Source organism: Chionomys nivalis, chromosome 19 (genome assembly GCF_950005125.1).
Source record: "Chionomys nivalis chromosome 19, mChiNiv1.1, whole genome shotgun sequence".
In the NCBI taxonomy this organism is placed as follows: Eukaryota; Metazoa; Chordata; class Mammalia; order Rodentia; family Cricetidae; genus Chionomys; species Chionomys nivalis.
Window position 1 is genome coordinate 63,425,470 of NC_080104.1, and position 20,878 is coordinate 63,446,347.

A 20,878-nucleotide genomic window follows, 5' to 3' on the forward strand; every position below is an offset into this window, starting at 1 on the left:
CAAACATGAGGACACAGCTGAGATTTTCAGTCCCCACATAAAACAAAACAATATCCCACAGAAAAATAGGTGCAACAGGATAATCCCAGAGGCTTTCTTGCCAGATACTCTTGCTGAATTGGTGAGCTCCAGGTTCAATGAGAGATTTCTCAAAAAAACCAAGGTAACGGAAGACATATAAACCTATAATAGAGAGATCTTAAGTGAAATCTAACAGTGGAAGAGAGAAGATCGGGTGGAGAAATGGAGACTTTAGACTCTATGAGGTCTTTTACCCTCTCCCCTGCTTCTGGATGTAGTAGAACACCACGCAAAAAAGAAGGACAGAAGAGATCAGGTCTCTGTCCCCCAAAGACAACAGGTAAGAATGGCAAAAGAAGGTGAATATGGTAACTCACATCTGCAACCACAACACCTCAGCCTCATAGTGTGTTTGAGGCCCTCTCATCTCACAAAACCAAGCGCCAGGAAAAACAGTCCAGTGGTTAAAAATGCCTGCCACCAATGCTTGCAATTGGAAAGTAACATGTGCTTGGAAGGAAAGAATCAATCCAACAAGCTGTCTCCTTACCTCCATAAGCATACTGTAGTGTTTATATGCATGCATAAAATATAATAAAAGTGTAATTTTAAAATAAATGCCAAAGGAGAGAGGACGGTAAGAAAGACCGAGGACAATTACAGAATGGAGAGCTGTCCTAGAAGGTCCAGTAAATCATCTCAATATCTATACCTTTTCATCCTGATTAGACTTGGGACTTGAAGAAACCTTGAGATCAAGGGTTTAAGTCCACTGACTTCATAATGGAAAGCCAAGACTTTCAAAACAAGGAATCTAGTTTCTAGGAATCGAGATCACATGTGGGTCGCGGTGTTAGTTACCCTTTGGTTAGCAAGGTCTTCCCAAGAGAAAGTGGAGAAACAATGTTGAGGTGGAGAAGAATAAGGGATTTTGTTTCAGTGGTTTCCAAAGCTACAGCCACAATTAGCTCTGGGCCCAATTTATGTGTTTTTTGTTTTTATGGAGCTGGGGATTGAGCCCAGGGCTTTGTGTATACTAGGCAAGTGCCCTACTGCTGCTGAGTTACATCCCTAGCCCCTGAGTTCTGATTTTTTATACTAGACACAGTAATAAATTAAACTAAAATAGTAGTAAAATTGGATAATTATAATCTATGTTAGAAAGTTATGTGAATGTGGTCTTACAGTAGGGAATTCAGCCTTTAATATTTTGGAACTCTGACAGACACATGTGAAGTCAGGGATGAGGAGAGATTACTGCTTACTATGTGGTCTTGTCATCTGAGAGAATATGAGCAATATTGAGCTAGTATTTAGATATTTCTATCTTAGAAGATTCCTTTGAAATTATTTTTACTAGCTTTTATTATTATTATTATTATTATTATTATTATTATTATTTATTTATTTTGGTTTTTCCTAATTCTATCCTATAAGATCCAAGGATGAATGGTTGAATTTAAAGATTGGGGAAATAGAAAATGACTCCTACTTAGTGAAAACCTTGTGTTGGTGACATTGTCAGTGGCAAACTGTGTATTTTCCCTCCTCCACCACAGGAAGCAAGAAGAGGAAATTTCAAGAACCTAGTTCAAATCTGGAAGATGAAGAGAACAATGATAAAGAGAAGGGCTCTCTTGCTTGTACAGGGATGTTCAAAGGTGGACCACACTATTTCTGCCTGACCTGTGGCAGATGTTACAAACGTACATCAACGTCTTTCACCACCAATTTACAACCCAGTGGACTACCAGTCACAAAGTCGGGGCCTCAGGCCTCAGTATCCTGTAGGCTGGTCTTTCACTTGTGAGCTCTGTAACAAGAACTACCGCGATCCTTCTGGACTGAGCCGGCACCGACGCACTCATTTAGGTTATAGGCCCAGTTCATGCTCTGTGTGTGGAAAATGCTTCCGGGATCAGTCTGAGGTCAAACGCCACGTGAAGGTACACGAAAACAGGAAACCAGTGACTGACAACCAGGAGCATGAGGTGAAGAAGGTTCCACTTACAACAGCTGGATCCCAAGGTTCCAACGTCAGGCATGTGAAAGTGATCCAAAGGCCAGTGGTCAGGGCTAAGGCAAGCTGCAGCAGAGACTCATCTCTGAATGTCAGATCCATCTCTATTCCAGTAAGATGCGCAAGTAACCTTCATTGCCTCTTTTGTTCTATTTGTTTTACCAAGAGGTGCTTCTTAACCTACCTCAATCTCCACTTCAAAAATGAGCCCGACCAATACCTCGGTGGCGGAGAGTCCTCCCACTCATCCGTGGTGGTAGGTTCCCAAGAGAAAACCCACAGGAAGCAGGATATCTACTGTTGCCCTGTCTGCGATGTCTGCTTTAGGGAAAAGGAAAGCCTGCTGGATCACATGTGCTATAAAGAATCAGGCAGACCCAGTACGTGCTGGGAATTCCTTGGTCATACACTTGGCTCTCTTGATGATCCCTTTGAGACAGCTGAGGTAGGGGTCCAGACCGGGCTCTCTTAGTATCCTGACAGAGACCAGGCTTTAGTTTTTGGTTCCCCAAAATGGGACAGAATTAAATAGGCAGCTTTTTTCAGAAAAACCACAATTTAAGAGCAACCCATCATCAGGTGCCCACAGCCTTCTGCTAACGCAGCAGGCCTCAAAGCCCCTTTACTGGCTCACCAGGTGTCCCCAGTCTCCTGATAATTAAAGACAGCTTTCCCTAGCCTGCTGCCTGAAGGTCCCTAACCACTAGAACCTCCAACCATTCAGCCCACAGACTAATATTTCCTCTACCAACCAGCCCCCAGATTAATCCCTCCTCTCTGGAATTCCCCTAACTCCATTTAAAAGGAGGTTTTAATCTTATCTGGGGGTCACCAGGTGGCATCCCAACATTAGAATTAATAAAGTGCTCTTGTTTTGCATACGTGGCTGTTGATCTTTCCTTGGGGCTTCTCTTGGACTCTAACACCCTTGAAGCTAGAAAATATTTCAAAAGTAAAGGGGTCCTTGGAAAAAAATAAAATCTAGGATGAATTATGCATGCAGTGAGAATTCCTGAAAGATAAATAAAAGGCCTGTTTGGGGCTGGTGAGATGGCTTAGTGGGCAAAGGCGCTTGCCACTCACCATGACCTCCTGACCTCACCCATGCCCTTCTCACATATCTCCCCACCTCACAAAATAAATATAATTTTTAAAACTAAAAGGGTCATCTTAGTCTTTGCATTTCGGATTTTCTGAAGACTGGCCTCTGGCTCAGGAGGTTTGGATAGGAGAGTTAAGTGGGTGACAAAAGACTCAACAAGGAAAGGAAAAGAAGTGTGCACAGTAAACTTGTATTATTAATTAGCACCTAGCTTGTTTGTGTCTGGTAGACCATCAAGTAGTAATTGCTGAATAAACAGTGCATGTTCTGAGAGGAATGAAGATGGGAGAAAATAGAGGCAGGGAGTATAAAGGACGCTAAGGGAAGCAGAAGGGAAAAGACAGGGCACCCCATTCTCAACCCTTGTTTCCTAAGGTCCTCCTTTCCACAGGCTGCCCAAGCAGGATGGTGTTCTTCTCAGAGTTCTTTAGATCCCATCTGTGGGTGTGGGTTCAGGCTCCATATTCATACTCTGTCTCTCTTAGCTTCCCCAATATTGTGAGTTCTTCTGTCCTTGCCCCCTACTATCTACATTGCTGCTCTTCCTAGACAAGGCTGCAGTCTTGGGAGAAACATCCACCATTTGTTCAGCTGGTGTTCTGTAGTTTGTAATGTAGAATGTAGAGGTGCTGGTATTCTATTTGACAGAATCACTCCTGCATTACTCTGATACACAGGTGTCTTCTGACAGACTGCCTGCCCTTAGCTGTGGGTGCTTCCTGGAGGAAGACTGAGATAGGGGCAAAAAGATGAGGGAGGCAAAAATTAGAGGAAGGAAGGAGCTGAGGAAAGGGAAATAGTTGAAGAAGGGAAATCAAATTCTATTTGGAATCCAGGGTGTTTCTGTAGATTGGAAGGTGCCTGTAGCCCAGAGGCTAATGAGAGATGTCCCCAACGACCTGTCTCTTGGCCTGCCAGGCTCCCCTTCATTCCAGGAAGTGGCACCATCACTCAAAAGGGGTTTCCTAGAAGAAAGACAAGTAAGTTAAAAAAAAATCTGCCAGTGGTTTCTTTCATGATGTCATTGAACCTAGGAGACAGACAGTCCTCAGGGGTCATGTTATCCCTGCCTCTCCCACCTCCTTTGTTGGTCTTGAAGTGAGGTTCAGGATCACTATTATGGAAAATGCCAGAGGAGAATGCAGAAGTGGGATTCTGGCCAAGGGGTTCCCTTCCCGCTTCCTTCAAGGAGGATTCCTTCCAGTCCTTCCTGGGATTATGATTCCTCAGTAACCATCTTCCCTACTCTGGCTTTTTTTTGTTCAGTTTAGGAGAGTGGAGAAAGGTTGGGAATGGTGGCACATGCCTATGATCCTAGAACTGGAGACAGGCAAGAGGATCGCCATACGTTCCAGATCAGGCTGGTCTACACAGTGAGTTTCAGAGGCGCATACTGAGACTGGTCTCAAGAATGGGGAGGGGTGTTGGGGAGAACTTACTTAGCTCTTCGAGAAACTGTCCTGCAAACAAAGAGAAATGAGTAGGTGGGTGATCAGTGGGAGATTCCCCCCAACACACCTCATATCCTCACTAGATGACCCTCCCTTTCCACTAAGGTACCCATGCATCTCATTGATTCTCAGGTTTTGTTTTGTTTTTTCTGAGAATTCTGATGTGAGCATGGGGACACAGGAGGAAGGCAATCCCAGCCCTGGAATGTAGAACCTTGATTCCACTTTTCCCCATTCTGGTCTGCCTGAGTTCCCTGCTGCACAGTGGTCCTGTGCTGTCCAGATACGGCACCTGCTAGTCTTCGGTGCAGCCAGTTGTAGCAGATGATCAAGGCAACCAGAGGTCCAAGAACAGGTACAATAACAAACAGTGTTACCTTCCAGCAGGGCACCCTCAGGAAGTGAGGATCTGAATGGTAGAGAAAAAGAGTGTTTCTTTCCTTCTGTGCCACACCCACTCTTTTTTAACCTGAATCCCCCAAACACCAAAGAACTCTGGGGACAAACTATAGAGTCTGTGAATTAGGATGAGATGCACTGTACCTTTAATTTCATTAACTTCTAACTGAACTCAGCTTTTCTTTTTCAGCTGATTTTATTTAACATACAAAACAATGGGTTGCATGACGCTTTCATACATTGTTCATATTCGGCTACTCACTAACACCCCCTTACTCCCATCCCTAGCGTGTTTGTTTGCTTTTTTGGAGATAGGGTGTTTTTCCATGTATCCCTGGCTGTTCTTGAACTTGAGAAATCCTGCCTCAGCCTCCCGGGTACTCGGATTACAGGTCACCAACCTGGCTATTCCTAAAGTTTTCTTATAGTAAAAATACAAGCAGCAGGCTAGGGATGAGTACTTATCTCACACGTTGAGGCCCCTAGGATCAGTTATCAGAAACACACAGTGTTAGTACTGTCGGTATTTATGATTTCAAGATACAAAAAAATGGTTAAGAATTTAGTCACTCAACTCTTATAAGTAAAGTCCTGGGGGCTGGGAATGTAGCTCTGTTTGTAGAGCAAATTCTTGTAACTTGTCTATAATGCACAGAACTCTGAATTCCATCCTCAGCACAGCATAAACTAGGCACGGTGGCTTACACCTATGATCCCAAAATATAGGACATAGAGGCAGGGGGATCAAAATTCAAGGTAATGTTTGGCTACATAGCAAGTTTGAGGCCAGCCTGAAATACATGAGAGTCTCAGAATAAGTGAATGGGGTCAGTGGGATGTGACGTGGGATGCCCCCTCTATGCTATGAATATGTTTCATTACCATTGGTTAATAAAGAAGCACTTTGGCCTATGGCAGGGCAGAATATAGTTAGGTGGGAAAGCCGGACTGAATACAGGGAAAAAGAAGGTGGAGTCAGGCAGATGCCATGTAGCTGCCCAAGAAGCAAGATGTGAATAACAAACCATGAGCCTCATGGTAAAATATAAAATAATAGGAATGGGTGAATTTAAGATGTAAGAGCTAGCTAGGAATATGCCTCAGCTATTGGCCAAACAGTGTTGTAATTAATACAATTTCTGTGTGATTATTCAGGTCTGGGCAGCTGGGAAAATGAAAGCCCCATCTCCATTTACAGGAATTTCTTAGCTGGTAAAGGCACTTACTGCTAAGCCTGCAGACCTGAGTTTGATTCCCAGAACCAGCATGATGGAAGAAAGAACCAAGCCCTACAGATTGTCCTCTGACCTCCGTGTGAGCACTTGCTCACACTCACACATTTATCCCCCCACCTCCACACTAAAAATATTTTATTTCTCTTTGGGTGATCAAAGACTACACATGTGACATTCACATGCTAGCCCAATGTCAAATGCTAGGGCGGAGCCCTGTGTGCCAGGTACCAGGAGAACTGAACAGGGTTAGTCTTGGCTTCAGAAAGAAAGGCTGCTCAGGAAGATTGCTTAGAGGAGGAATTTTCTGTGCTCAGCTTAATTCTATTTCCTAATCTGTATGGAATTCAACAGACATTTGGGCATTCTTTTGTTGACGCTGTCCTTAGGGACTGTGCAATCTGATGTAAAGAAAATGCAGAGATGATTATTGAGGGGTTAATATTCTAGCTGGTGCACGCATGGTTGCATATGTATGTACCAGCACTTGGGAGGTGAAGGCAGAGGTATCAGGAAGCCAAGGTCATTCTTCATGATGTAGAGAGTTTGAGGCCAACCTGAGCCATATGGGATCCTTACTCAGAAAAGGGAAGGTACTAGTGTAGCTTTACTTTTTCCTCAGAGAAGCCATGTGCTCGGGTTGTACTCGTGAAAATTAACTTTGCCATTTAAGTATAGTAGATGACTTAAAAATGTAATTTTCTGGGTATGACAGCACATGTCTTTAACCCCTGTACTGGGGCGGGGGGCGGCAGAGGCAAGTAGAGCTCCGTGAGTTCAAGGCCAACCTGATCTACATAGTGAATTTTAGGTTAGCCAGGGTTGCATAGTGACACCATGTTTCACAATTTTTTTCTTATTTATGTATGTATGTATTGTATGTACAGATGTCTGCTGTGGGTCAGGAAATAGATCTTAGTCCTCTAGGGGAGCAGAAAGTGCTCTCAACCACTGAGCCATGCCTCTACCTCCAGTAGTTCTGTCTTGTCCAAATAGATTTTTTTCCACTAGGCAATCCAGTTTATGTGAAAAGGATCTGTTTACCTACCTTTTATAATTCACAGGATAGAAAAAATGTGTTTACATTTGTGGAATTTAGTGTAGTACCTCACACTAGAATGTGGTACATAAGTTTTTGCTATATTCCTGCAGGTTTTAAATGTAAAGAGAAAAGGTGGAGTGACCCCAAAAAGAGCCACTGGTCCTAGTTCCCCAGGCTGCTCGTGAAATTCCACAGTGCCCTGGGAGGCTGGGAGATGTCTGAACTTACCAAAAGTCCGATGGAGGTTCTCTGAAAGAGGAACAGATGAAAGTGGATTCAGATGGGCACAGAGAAGGGATCTTTGCCCTGGATCTATTTCAATCACTTAAAGCTGGTTAATAAAATAAAAAGTAAAACATAAAGCAAGTTTGGGATTTTATGTCTGCACTGACTGAACTCAGGTGAGCCAATAAGATTTCTAATTCTCAGCTGCTTTTAGTTTTAAATATTGATGTTCCCAACTGGAGGGAGCACAGAGCCCTGGTGGTGAGGCAGAAATGTTCTGAAGAAAGGGGCAATTTGGTTAAACTAAAAGACTAGACAGGAGGAATTGGGGAGGGAGGGTGCCTGGAACTCACCAACTTCTGCTCGAAGTTTTCCTAGAACAGAAAAAGGCAATGTTTTAGTTCCTGGTCTGCTACTGTGTGAGGACCCTTCTACACCTAGCACCTTGGACCTCTGTGCGGACAACTCCTTGATAGTTTGGGGGTGTCTTTGGGGAGTGGGAAGAGCTCTATATTTAAAACTAAGTATTCAGGCTTTTCCTGTGGGTGTTGTCTGAATTAAACGACAAAAAGAAAAGAGAAGCCCGGATGTGAGGGCAGTCTGGCTGTGCTGCCTATCACCCCAGTGATTGCCACAGTCGATTTTGCTGATTCAGCGGGCGAGGTGAGTGTTCCCTTCTTTTCTTTCCTTACAGCCCCATATGTGTCCCTCCAAAATTGCTTGTTTGATCAGAGAGAATGATCTAGAAGAGCAGGGCCCACTATTCTTTGGTTAAAGGTATACAAACAACTGTCTTCATAGCTAGAACCTCCAAAAGAACTTTTTTTTTTTAAAAAAAAAGATTTTTATTTATTATGTATATAGGTTTCTTCCTTCATGTATCCTGCAGTACAGAAGAGGACACCAGATCTTATTACAGATGGTTGTGAGACACCATGTGGTTGCTGGGAATTGAACTCAGGACCTCTGGAAGAGCAGCCAGTGCTCTATTCCTCTGAGCCATCTCTCCAGCCACCTCCAAAAGAACTTTTAAGAATGCAGAAGTCTTCAGGACTATTCCTCAGGAGCCAGCAATACTCAAACCACATCAAGTTTTTTTTTTTCTAATTTTATTTTAAATTCTCTCTCTCTTTGAGGTGTGTGTGTGTGTGTGTGTGTGTGTTTGTATGCCTGACATAGAGTGCTGAGGATGGAACTTAAGTCCTCTGTAAGAGCAGTACAGACTTTTAGCCTCTGAGCTGTCTTTCCAGCTCTATATCATAAGGTTTTGTTACTTCTTCTATCACTCCTTGCTCAGTTCACATGGCCAAGTAGATCACATATTGTAAATATAAAGCCAAATCCCACTTGAATGAAGAACTAGACATTTATTGAGATACTACTTTATGATTGCATCTACCACAGGTGCTTTCCATGATGCTATCCTCTTGTAAGCATCCCAGAGTTTAAGAGGGAAAACACTATCCCTACTCGGAGACTTGAAGAACCTAAGAATTTTCCTCAGTTTGGTCTCTACAATAGAGTTGTATCCTAGGCTGCCTAGCTCTGTCTTCCTGTTCTACTCAGCCATGATGGCAGAGGACCTTTTCCTTGCCAAGGAACAAGTAACCAAACATTTGAGATGGTTTTAAAAAGATCTCACTGTGGGGTTGGGGACACAGTACAGTGAGGAGAATTTGTCTATAGTGTAGGACCATTGTTGATCTGATACCTGTCTCCTTCTCATGGGGTTGGGGACACAGTACAGTGTGGAGCACTTGTCTATCGTGCAGGACCATTGTTGATCTGATACCTCTCTCCTCATGGCCCAAACCCCCTTTGCTGCCATATACTCTTAATAGCAGGAGGAGGTGGGAACATGGGACCTTATGCTGTGGTACTGGGAAGGACACAGTCTAAGAAGACTCTACCTGGAGTTTCCGGACCCAAAAGAAAACTTCATCAACAACTGAACTTTTGTCCACAGTTTAATGTGAGAGACAGGGGAAACACTTTTTTCAATACACTCTATATGGCAATGAGTTTCATTTCAGAATTCTTATTAAAATGTGAAGTAGTGGGGCGGGAGACAAGGCTGAAGGGTTAAGAATGCTTGCAACTCTTGCAGAGGATCCAGGATTCAGATCCTAGTACCCACAGAGAGCATCTTACAACCACCTATAATTCCAGTCCCAGGGACTCTGACACCTTCTTCTCCCCCTTAGAACTCCTATACATATGTGTGCACATACAGACAAACAAGTACACGCAAATAATAATAAAATTGAAAGTTTAAAATTTTGCTTTATTTTATTTTAAATTGTGTGTAGGTGTGTATGTCTGCATGTAGGTATCTGTACATGAGTGCAGGTGCCTGAGAAGGCCAGGGATGTTAGATTCCATGGAGTTACAGATGATTGTGAGCTCTCTGGTGTGGGTACTGAGTCCTCTAGAAGAGGAGCAATTGCTCTTAACACTGAGACATCCCTCCAGCCCTTAAGATTTATTTTTTATTTTCTAGTATTTTTGATCTGGCTTACTTTGAAGAGATTACTCGCCTGGTTTCATGAAGCTGCTAAAGTCTATGGAGGGCTGAGTTCTACTGCCTGTAACATGCCATTTGAGCAAGTCACTGAACCATCCGTGGACTCAATTTCTTCCTCAGCTAGGAAACTGTTACATGTCAGTCTTATTTCCCAGGGAAATGCAAAGTCCTCTTTGAAAGGGTCCAGTAAAACTTGTTATGTAGTTCTACACTCAGAAGCCTTAAAGGTGACCTATCCCTGAAGGCCAGGAAAGGATCCCAACAGACCCAACCGCTGCCCATACCTCTGAGTCTGTGCTGCAGAAAGAGGAAGACGATGCCCACAGAGATCTGCAGGAGGAGTGCAGGCAGAAGTGCGATCAGCACCAGGACCCCAGGGTTGATCCAGTAGAAGGGATCTGAAAGGCAGAATGAGCATCACCCAGCTTGCTTTCCCAGCACCCTATTCAGAGACTGTGCTGCAGTAATGTGGGTTGAATAAGGGAATCAACCTTAAGATTAACAAAATTGTAGGTGGATTTTTCTGTCCCTCTGGCCAGCTCTCAAATCACAGCATGGAGACTTATTAATTATGAAAGCTTGGTCGATAGCTTAGGCTTGTTTCTAACTAGCTCTTATAACAATCTATTTTTTTTATTAATTTACTTTCTGCCTTGTGGCTTTATTACCTTCACTCTGCACTGCTCATGCTCCTTTCCTGTCTCCTCTGTCTCTGTCTCATGACTCTCCACATTTCTGCCCTTCTTCCCCCCGGTGTCCTTGCTGTCCTGAAAATCCTGCTTAGTTATTGGCCGTTCACCTTTTTATTAAACTAATCTGAGTGACAAGTCTTCACAGTGTACAAAAAGATTATTTCATATTTACCCCTTTGTCTGAATAAAAGGAAAGGTTTTAATTCTAACATAATAAAACTATAAACAATAAGAGCAATTATCAGGTAAGAATTACATTTACAATGTCCAGTCCATTTGTATTTGGTGTATTTGGAGAAAATACTCCATTATTTATTCTATCTTGTTGAATCCAAAGCTCTGACCTAATTTACCTTCTCTCATAACTAAGGAAAACTATAACTGTGACTATCTCCATCAAAGACCCCAGAAGGATATAATATTTCCTGAGTTAAATAGGAAGTGCAGAGCAAGCAACTTCCAAAACTAAAAGAAACAAGAGAAGCAGTTTTTTTTTTTTGTGACAGCCACTCAAGTTTCCTCTGCAACACTGGAGCATCCATCTTCAGCCTAGAGGACTAGAATATTGGACAAATGTTTTGTGAAGCAGAAAGTTTTGAAGTACTGTCCTACCATGTCTTGGCAAAGTTTGGCAGTTGCTTTTCTTGTGTTGGGGAGAGGTTATGCTTTTGTTTCCACAGTAAACAAAAGGCCGTGGATTACTTTCAGATTAATAGAGATCAGATTTGACCAGGGAAGACCTCCTGAGAATCTTGGCTACAGATATGGGGGAGAACGCCAAAAAGACTACAAAAGAGGTAACATGTAAACTAATCTCTTCACATGGGAACAGCTCTGAGATGAGATGAGACATGCTAAATCTTGTTGGCTACAGGAGCCTCTTGACTTATTACATGTCATCCTTTAATATTGCATGGATAGAGGTTAATATTAAAGTTTGATTTTTTTTCCTAACAGACTTATGGTTGACAGATGCTTTTTACCTGCTCAAGCATAAAACAAAAATAAATCATCTTTAACTGGCTGTGTACAATGCACAGTCCATACTTGTGTTAATTTAGATATATATACCACCTTTTAAAGTTTATGTGTTTTCAGAGCAAGGGACCAGACACCAGTGAGAACGGATGACCCAAGTAACCCAGCCTCTCAGAGTGTCTCTATTGCAGTTTCCTCAGAGTTCTGTATCCAAACCAGCTTCAAGGCTCACAGACTATTCAGACTATTCTAGCCAGGACTTCACCATTATCCTAATTGTCTTGTGGTCCCCTCAAAGATTCCAGTGCCCCCAGACAACAAGAAGCAGTCTAGAGATGCCAACACCCACATTCCCAAGAATTGGGGTGGATGGTTTTTGGCCATTTGTTGGTTTTTGGATGTTTATCATTGCTTAGAGGAGTTGGTCACAAGTTGTTAAAAAAGCAACTACTAGTCACAAATATTTTACATTGGTAAGGATTTTCGTATATTGATACAAATTTGATGTTATTTTGTTATACTGTGTATATACTGTTTCTATGCTTGTTTAAGGTATTTTTATATATCAATACAAATTTAAAGTTACTTTTGTAAGAGCATACTGTATATACATTTCTACCTTTGTTTAAGTTATTGTAGCTATAAAGCTCATTTAACAATGTAATGTCAGTTTCTTATCCTTGAACGTTATTGTTACAAATTATAATAAAGAAATACAGGTTAGTAGTCACCTATAATAATCAAATTTGTAGTCATATTAGATATTTTTTCAGGGTCAAAGAGAGATATATTTTAATAGATAGATGGTCTTCAAACACGTCAAAGATCTACAGAATATGGCATTTAAAATGTTTTATTAGCATAGGGCTTTTCATGACAATGAGACATGTTTGTTCCTGCCAGCATCTTCAGATAAGATGATGGGTATTGAAGGAACTCCATATAGAATTTGCTTTCAATGTGGTAAAACTAGCCATTTGGACAAGAACTTCCCTTGTCTTGACTGCTTACAGTATGCTGTGCAAACTCGACAATCAGGACACAAAGGAAAAGATTGCTGAACTTTGCCAAAATAAGGTAAAGTCCTTCAAAATTCCTGCTTTATAGAAAAGTCTGCAGGAAAGTGACTGCTAAACTTTGCTCAAACAAGGTGAGATAGTCCTCCAAAATTCTTGCTTCACAGAAAAAACTACCAGATATTCTAGGCCTGTAGACTGAAGATGGATGCCCCAACATTGCGAGTGGCTCCCCAGGCAGCCAAATATTTCTGTCATTTTTTAGTTTTGCAAGTGGTTTGTTCTGAACTTCCTGTTTACTCAGGTAATAGTATATCCTTCTGGGGTCTTCGATGGAATTGAAGATCAGATAGTTATAGCTTTTCTTAGTTATGATAGAAAGTAAATTAGGGGGCTGGAGAGATGACTCTGTGGAGAGATGACTGCTCTTCCAGAGGACCCAGGTTCAATTACCAGCACCCACATGGCAGCTCACAACTGTCTGAAGATCCAGTTGCAGGGGATCTGACACCTTCACACCAATGCACATAAAATAAAGTTAAATAAACCATAAAAATATTTTTAAAAAAGTAAATTAGGTACAAAACTTTAGACTCATCAAGAAAAGATAGATAATTGAGTATTTTCTCTAAATTTATCAAATATAAATGGACTGGATATTGTAATGTAAGTCTTACTTGATAATTGTTTTTATTGTTTCACTTTTTAAAGTTAATACCTTTTTGAAGATGGACACTTAAAAGAAATCCCACACTAGCTCAGACTTGAGAATAATAGAGGGTTATTTATTTAGGGTTAGACTCACAAATCAATATCCTCTGCTGTAACAGAGAACAGCAACTGAATCCTGCAGCCAGAAAAGAGGCTGGACACATGCTTTATATCAGGATAAACAGTATAAGATGCCATGCCCCAGTGGGCGGGTAACTTAAGGGTTACTGGCTATAGGATTTCCTACAGCACCTCCCCTTTTTGTTTAATAAGAGAGTTTTAAGCCTAATACAAAAGTATACACAATAAGATCTTTCTATTTAGATAAAACTTGATAATTGTTCTTATTGTATATAGTTTTACTATGTTAGAGTTAAAACATTTCCTTTTATTTAGACAAAAACTGGAAAATGTAGAATAATCTTTCTGTATACTGTGAGGACTTGTACTCAGATTGGTTTAATAAAAAGCTAAATGGCCAATAGCTAGGCAGGATTTCTAGGCACAGAGGACACTGGGAAGAAAAAGGGTAGAAGCATAAGTCGGATGGAGAAAAAACAGCAAGGAAAGTACAGAGTAAAGGTAATAAAGCCACAAGCCAAAAAATAGTTTGATAAAAATGGTTAATCTAAGTTGTAAGAGTTAGTTAGTAATAAGCCTAAGCTACCGGCTGTGCTTTCATAATTAATAATATATTTAAATAGGTCATTATTTGGGGAGCCAGCAGTCCTCGATGAAAAAGTCCAACTACATAAAATGCTGACACAACCAGGCATGGTTCCACAAGCCTGTAATTCAGCATTCAGGACCCGAGGCAGGAGGCCAACCTGCAAGACCTGTCTCAAAACAAAAACAAACAAACAAAAAAGAGGGTAACAGTGGAAAAACAAGGTTGGCCTTATTTTTGATGGTACAGCAGGCTTGTCTCTAGAGAAAGGATAATGTGGACATTGATTTTGTTTTGTTTTTCAAACAGGGTAAGTCTGTTCTTGATGTCTCCGTCTCCTTGCTCTCCAGCCTCCAGCTCCCAAATGCTGGGATTGCAGGCCTGTGCTATGCGCCCCAATCTTTTTTTTTTTTTTTTTTTTTTTTTTTTTGGTTTTTCGAGACAGGGTTTCTCTGGTTTTAGAGCCTGTCCTGGAACTAGCTCTGTAGACCAGGCTGGTCTCAAACTCACAGAGATCCGCCTGCCTCTGCCTCTCGAGTGCTGGGATTAAAGGCGTGCGCCACCACCGCCCGGCTGCTTCCCAAATTTTATTCAGTGTTGTGAATGGAACTCCAGCCCTTCCTATTTCTCTCAGATGAGTAAAATAGGAGATGACTGGAGGGATTTGGAATGTGGAAACCCCTCCAAGAAAAGCATTCTCTCTTGAGACAAAGTGTTCCGTGTGTTCTGCCCCTCTCCATCTTTCTCTGTGCTGGGCCCCAGTGAGTATGCTGAAGTTGGCAGCTGAACTGGGAATTTGTTGAGCAGGATGAGGGAAAATCTGTATGCTGAAGTTCTGACTCCCCACTTCTTTGTGAGTAAAAATTTCCCAGCAAAAACAACTGTCTGAAGAACATTCTGCGGCACACAGCTATTTTCATGTCCCTGCAAACTGTCTCTAGAAATAGCGCTTTGTTACTGGGCGTACAATGCATCTTCTGGTCTCAGCCTGGCAACACTCACCCCCACCTCAGACACAAAAATGATGGATTGTCTGATATTCATGCCGCAGGTGGTGAGGAGGAAGGGAAAGGATCAGAGAGGTTCAGCACTCAGAATACTCTTGATCTTCAACTATATAGCAATCAACTTTCAAAGCTCTGTCTATTTCCCTATCCACAGTTTAACCACTCTAAGGCAGGATAAATAATAAATAACTCCAAAATCAGCTACTACACAAAGCAGACTGAAAATAGAGTCATGAAAATGAAGCAATTATGTGAAAATTACATATACCCACGTGTGTGTTTAATTTTTATTTTATTTTTATTAATGTGTGTATGTATGTGTGGGTGCCTTTGGAGGCCAGAAGAAGGTATCCTATCTCATAGAGCTGGAGTTATGTGGGTACTGGGAACCAAACTCTGGTCCTCTGCAAGAACAGCAAAAGCTCTTAACCACTGAGCCATCTCTCCAGCCTCTTTTTTTGTTTTGTTTTGTTTGAGACAGTCTCCTATAACCTAGACCGGTGTTTGACTTCTCATCCTCCTGACTTTAACTTCTAAGTGTTGGAATTACAGGATTCAGGTCCTAAAACCAGTTTATACAGTGCTAGGGGTTAAACCAGTGTCTGCTTATATTGTAGGCATGCTCTCTACTAACTGAATTATCCCTGTCATATATTCTCTCTCTCTCTCGCACACACACGCACACGCAAGTTATATTCCTGCCATATAATGCACACACATATAAACACATACACATATATTGAGTATATATGTGTGCATACATGTATGTAAATATGCACTCAAACACGGGTCCATGCTTTTGTTCCCTATATTCTATGGCTTGCTTATGTCACTCAACAAGTTCTCTGGGGAAACACCCAAGCTATCTGGTATGGTTCTAAAACAATCACTTCGAGCGCCGCCTCTCGCTTGCCGAGCTCCAGCCGAAGGAGAAGGGGGGTAAGTAAGGAGGTGCCCATACCATGGCTCGTACAAAGCAGACTGCCCGTAAATCCACCGGTGGTAAAGCACCCAGGAAACAACTGGCTACAAAAGTCGCTCGCAAGAGTGCGCCCTCTACTGGAGGGGTGAAGAAACCTCATCGTTACAGGCCTGGTACTGTGGCACTCCGTGAAATCAGACGCTATCAGAAATCCACTGAACTTCTGATCCGCAAACTCCCCTTCCAGCGTCTGGTGCGAGAAATTGCTCAGGACTTCAAAACAGATCTGTGCTTCCAGAGTGCAGCTATTGGTGTTTTGCAGGAGGCAAGTGAGGCCTACCTGGTTGGCCTTTTTGAAGATACCAACCTGTGTGCTATCCATGCCAAACGTGTAACAATTATGCCAAAAGATATCCAGCTAGCACGCCGCATACGCGGAGAACGTGCTTAAGAGTCCACTATGAGGGGAAACATTTCATTCTCAAAAAAATTTTTTTCCTCTTCTTCCTGTTATCAGTAGTTCTGAATGTTAGATATTTTTTCCATGGGGTCAAAAGGTACCTAAGTATATGATTGCGAGTGGAAAAATAGGGGACAGAAATCAGGTATTGGCAGTTTTTCCATTTTCATTTGTGTGTGAATTTTTAATATAAATGCAAGATGTAAAGCATTAATGCAAGCAAAATGTTTCAGTGAACACATTTCAACAGTTCAACTTTATAACAATTATAAATAAACCTATTAAAATTTTCTGGACAATGCCAGCATTTGGATTTTTTAAAATAAGTAAATTTCTTATTGATGGCAACTAAATGGTGTTTGTAGCATTTTTATCATACAGTAGATACCATCATTCACTATACTTTTCTAACTGAGTTGTCCTACATGCAAGTACATGTTTTTAATGTTGTCTGTCTTCTGTGCTGTTCCTGTAAGTTTGCTATTAAAATACATTAAACAAAATAAATAAATAAATAAATAAATAAAATAAAACAATCACTTCAAGCCGAGCAGGGTGACTCATCTTTTAGTCCCAGCACACCAGAGGCTGTGGCTGGAGGGTTGCCCAAGTTATATATATCAAAGCTAGCTGTGGTGGCACATGCCTTTAGTCCCAGCTCTTAACACTTAGGAGGCAGAGAAGGGAGAATCACTGTGAGTTTGAGGCCAATCTGGTCTATATAATGTGTTCCAGGTCAGCCAAGGCTACATACTGAAAAGCCATCATTAAAGGAAAACAAAAGAAGCAAGCAAGCAAAAAACAAAATAAAACAAAACAAAACCAAACAAAAAACTGAAGTACAAAAGCATTTGTCTAACTTAGATATCATCTTTTATCTAATGTTGATTTCTTAATTCATGAACACACTGACTTTGATCCCAGTTTCTTTCCCAATTCAAATAACAAAATAGCCAACAGCCACAGCATAGGAGTCCCTGTTTATTGGAACTGATCTCAGAAGTGACATGTTTGGATGGAGAGACAGACCTTAGCGAATGACTGAAGCTAAAGGAGAAGTCAACTACTCAACAGGTCACACTGCATATTACCTCGGCAGACTCACCTTCCACTTTCAACTCCATTGCGGCCTCCTCTTGGTAAGAGTGGTCTCTGAAGAAGCAGGTGAAGCCTCCTTCGTCCGAAAACCTCACCTTCTGGATCCTGAGAGTAACCTTTCCCTCGCCGATGTTATCTTTCAGAAGTTCTGTGCGTCCCCTGTATTCAGGTGCCTGCTCTGCGTCTTGGTCTTTGCCGTTTCGGTAGAGGTGAACCACTCTAGAGAACGGAGGGCGGTACCACCCCACCTCCATGCCCGTGGCATTCTTCCCGGGAGATATGCGGCACGGCAGTTCTGCTTCGTCCCCAACCAAAGCCCGGATGGGATGCGCCGGTCCTATCACTCTGAACTGTCCTGTCCAAGACACCAAAGAAAAGAAACCAAGAGTCAGACGTGGTTAAGTTCATCATAGAAAAGCTACTTCAAAAAAGAGTAAGAGAGAGGAAACTCAATTTTTAATTTTTATTTTACTTATGCTTGAGACAGGGTCTCGCTATGTATGTAGCTTTGGCTTACCTGGAGCTCAGAGATCTGCCTGCCTCTGCTTCCCATGTGCTGGAATCAAAGCTGTATACGACCACACCCAGTGATTTATTGTGTGTGTGTGTGTCTACATCAGCACTCACATGAGTGCAGGTGCCCTCAGAGGACAAAGGCATTTGGTCCCCTGGTTTTGTAGTTACAGGGTATTGTGAGCCACCCCATGAATGTGGGTGCTGGTAACCAAAATCCAGTCTTTTTTAAGAGAAGTACATATGTTTTACTACAGAGCCATCCTTTCCGATCCTTATGAATCAATTTTGAGACAGGATCTTGCTCAGGCTGGCCTTGAACTCCCGGCAATCCTCCTGTCGCAACTTTTCAAGTGCTGGAATTATGAGCATGTGCTACCATGCTTGACTTAGGACAATCAATTTTTTTTTCCAAAGATTTTGTATCTGTGCCAGTGCAGGTGAATGGAATCCAGAAGAGGCGATAAAGTCCTCTGGAACTGGGGTTACAGGTAGTTATGAGCTTCCCCATAGATATTGGTGCTGAGAACCCAACCTGGATCCTCTGCAAAAGTAGCAAGCATGCTTAACTTCTGAGCCATCTCTTCAATGCCTCCTCCCCATTTTTGAGTCATCGTGTTTGTAGCCCAAGCAGGCCTTAGTGTTCTCTGTAGCTCATGGTGACTTGAATTTCTGATCTCTGAATGCTCTGATTGCAGGGACCGTGATGTCAGGTTGAGGAGTTTTAAATGGAATACAAGAGCTTCAGCTAGCCTTATTTTTTAAACTTTGAACATATACAAAGCAAGCAGTCTCTAGTTAAAGACATGTTCTGAATGTCTAGGACAGAATGTTCTAACATGAAATCATCTGTACAATGGCTTCTGCTTTTCTACCAGCTGTGTTCATCTCTGACTCTTCAACTCTGTTTCTTCCCTCCCAGTCCTCACACCTTGTTCCCTACCCATTGTGAAGTCGTGCACCCCGGGGACAACTGCTTCACCCTTCTCTATCATCTGTACCTTCAGGCTCACGCCAGTTCTGGACCTCTCTGAACATCTTCCCAGGGAGGTTCAGCTACTGGGTTCTTCCTTATACCAGGGTGTCTTTAGGAGGTGCATGGCCTAGGCCTCCACCCATCACATGGCTCCCTGAGATAGAACTCTATCTTCTGTTTCTTTTATTTCTCCTCCTAGTTGGGGAACAGGATACTGTATAAAAATGTATTGCTGCCTGATTCTGCAGAGCAAGGTCTCAAACTTAATGAGATGCTATAACTCAAATATTAAAAAAATTTAATTTTATTTTATTTGTGCTATTGTATTTTATCATTCAGGTTGTTGAACTTAGAGGCAAGGACCTTTACTGCCTCACTAATTCCCAGCAAAGAGTTACTGAGTTTTCCCACAAGCAGGCATTGCAGTAATGTGCAGAAGAATTTCTGTCATTTAAAACTCTGACAGCAACTCCACGAATTTAGGGTTTTTTTTTCTCATTTGAAAGGTGAAAACCCAACACTAGGACTAGGGATAGAGCTCAGCAGGAAAACATAAACTTAAGGGAACTGAAAGCCCCGAGTTTGATTCCCAGTGCCATATAAATGGGGTGAAATTTCACATACACAGTCCCCGAATTTGATTCCACAAGGAGTCAGGAAGGTTTCTAAGGAGGGAAACCATGCCAGCAGATCCAAGTATAGACAAGAAATTCATACAGACATTTGAGGATGATTAGGTAAGCCCAGACCACCCCCTTCCTGTTCTCAGGTCTATGTGCTTACCTGCATAGCTGGAGGGCAGCTGGAGGAGGAGAAGCAGGGAGAAGAGACAGCTAGGCAGAGAAAGCCTCCACAAACTGGCCATCGTTGTGGTTACTGGGGACAGAGTCCCTGGAAGTAGGGTTAGGCCAGGCTGAGACCCCCAGGCTGCATGTTGGGAGGATCTAGGAGGGCACTGCTGCCCTGGCCCTACCTCCATCCAGGCATTGCCACAGCTGTGCCAAGAGGAGTGGCCCCACGTCACCCCTGCTAGACATTTGCACAAAAGGACTACAGATCCACTGATGACCAGGGTTTGCCTCCTCTCCCCCCTCACAGCATTGGAGCAGTGGCTGACTGGTACTAAGGGCCGTTTCCCTTTTCCCCTCCCTGGATGCAGTCGTGGGATCTGTAGAGTCTGTAAGGCTTGTTTAATTCCTCTTGCTACCAAGAACTATCTGGGGGAGAGTGACCACTGAACGCTTTAAAAAAAATTCAGTCTTGATTTGTGGTGTCTATTGTCTTTTGTGGGTGGCATGTCATGTATACCAGCCTGGTCGCAAACTAATATAGCACAGAGTGGCCTTTAACCACTGACCCTCCAGTCTTTATATCCTTCCTACCGAGATGCTAAGACTTGTAACCACTGCACCTTGCCTAGTCTCCTCTTCCTCTTCCTTTTCCCTAACTCCCATTCTGAGACAAGGCCTCCCTCTGGTTGACTTCCCCGGAACTTGACAAGTAGACCAGGATGGACTTGAACTCACAAAGATTCACCTGCCTCTCTGTCTTGAGTGCTGGTATTAGAAGTGTGTGCCACCATGCTCCACCTCTTCTCTTTGCATATATTTGTAAGTGTGATATGAATGTATCTTTTTGGTTTGTTCAAATGTGTGTGCATATGTGTGGGGGCCAGAGGTTGACATCAGATGTTTTCCTCAATCATTCTCCATTTTATTTACCGAGGAATATTTATTTATTTTCAGTCTCTCACTGAACGCATCTCCTGAGCTGGGATTATAGGTGGACCCTTATATCTGCCCAGGGTTTTAAATGGTGGTGC

At 42.3% G+C, this 20,878-nt stretch overlaps 3 protein-coding genes across 3 annotated transcripts; 2 read left to right on the top strand and 1 right to left on the bottom strand.

Moving 5' to 3' along the window:
* Positions 1-1,706: 1,706 nt before the first annotated feature.
* Positions 1,707-3,071, top strand: LOC130890444 (zinc finger protein 57-like; the record flags this gene model as incomplete). The annotated part of the gene is made up of 1 exon (XM_057794358.1): positions 1,707-3,071. A coding segment is annotated over one exon (807 nt), but the record flags the coding sequence as incomplete, so codon positions are not given.
* A 181-nt stretch (positions 3,072-3,252) lies between these two features.
* Positions 3,253-20,062, bottom strand: Mog (myelin oligodendrocyte glycoprotein). The gene is made up of 8 exons (XM_057794490.1): positions 19,840-20,062; positions 17,575-17,922; positions 10,301-10,414; positions 7,846-7,866; positions 7,496-7,516; positions 4,887-5,003; positions 4,583-4,603; positions 3,253-4,108 (listed from the first exon to the last, which is right to left on the bottom strand). Exons 1-8 carry the CDS (start codon positions 20,033-20,035, stop codon positions 4,095-4,097), a joined length of 852 nt encoding a protein of 283 aa, XP_057650473.1. The 5' UTR covers positions 20,036-20,062; the 3' UTR covers positions 3,253-4,094.
* LOC130890515 (histone H3.3A-like) lies at positions 15,988-16,766 on the top strand. Its single transcript, XM_057794491.1, has one exon. The coding sequence runs from the start codon at positions 16,050-16,052 to the stop codon at positions 16,458-16,460; it is 411 nt and encodes a 136-aa protein (XP_057650474.1). The 5' UTR covers positions 15,988-16,049; the 3' UTR covers positions 16,461-16,766.
* Positions 20,063-20,878: the final 816 nt, after the last annotated feature.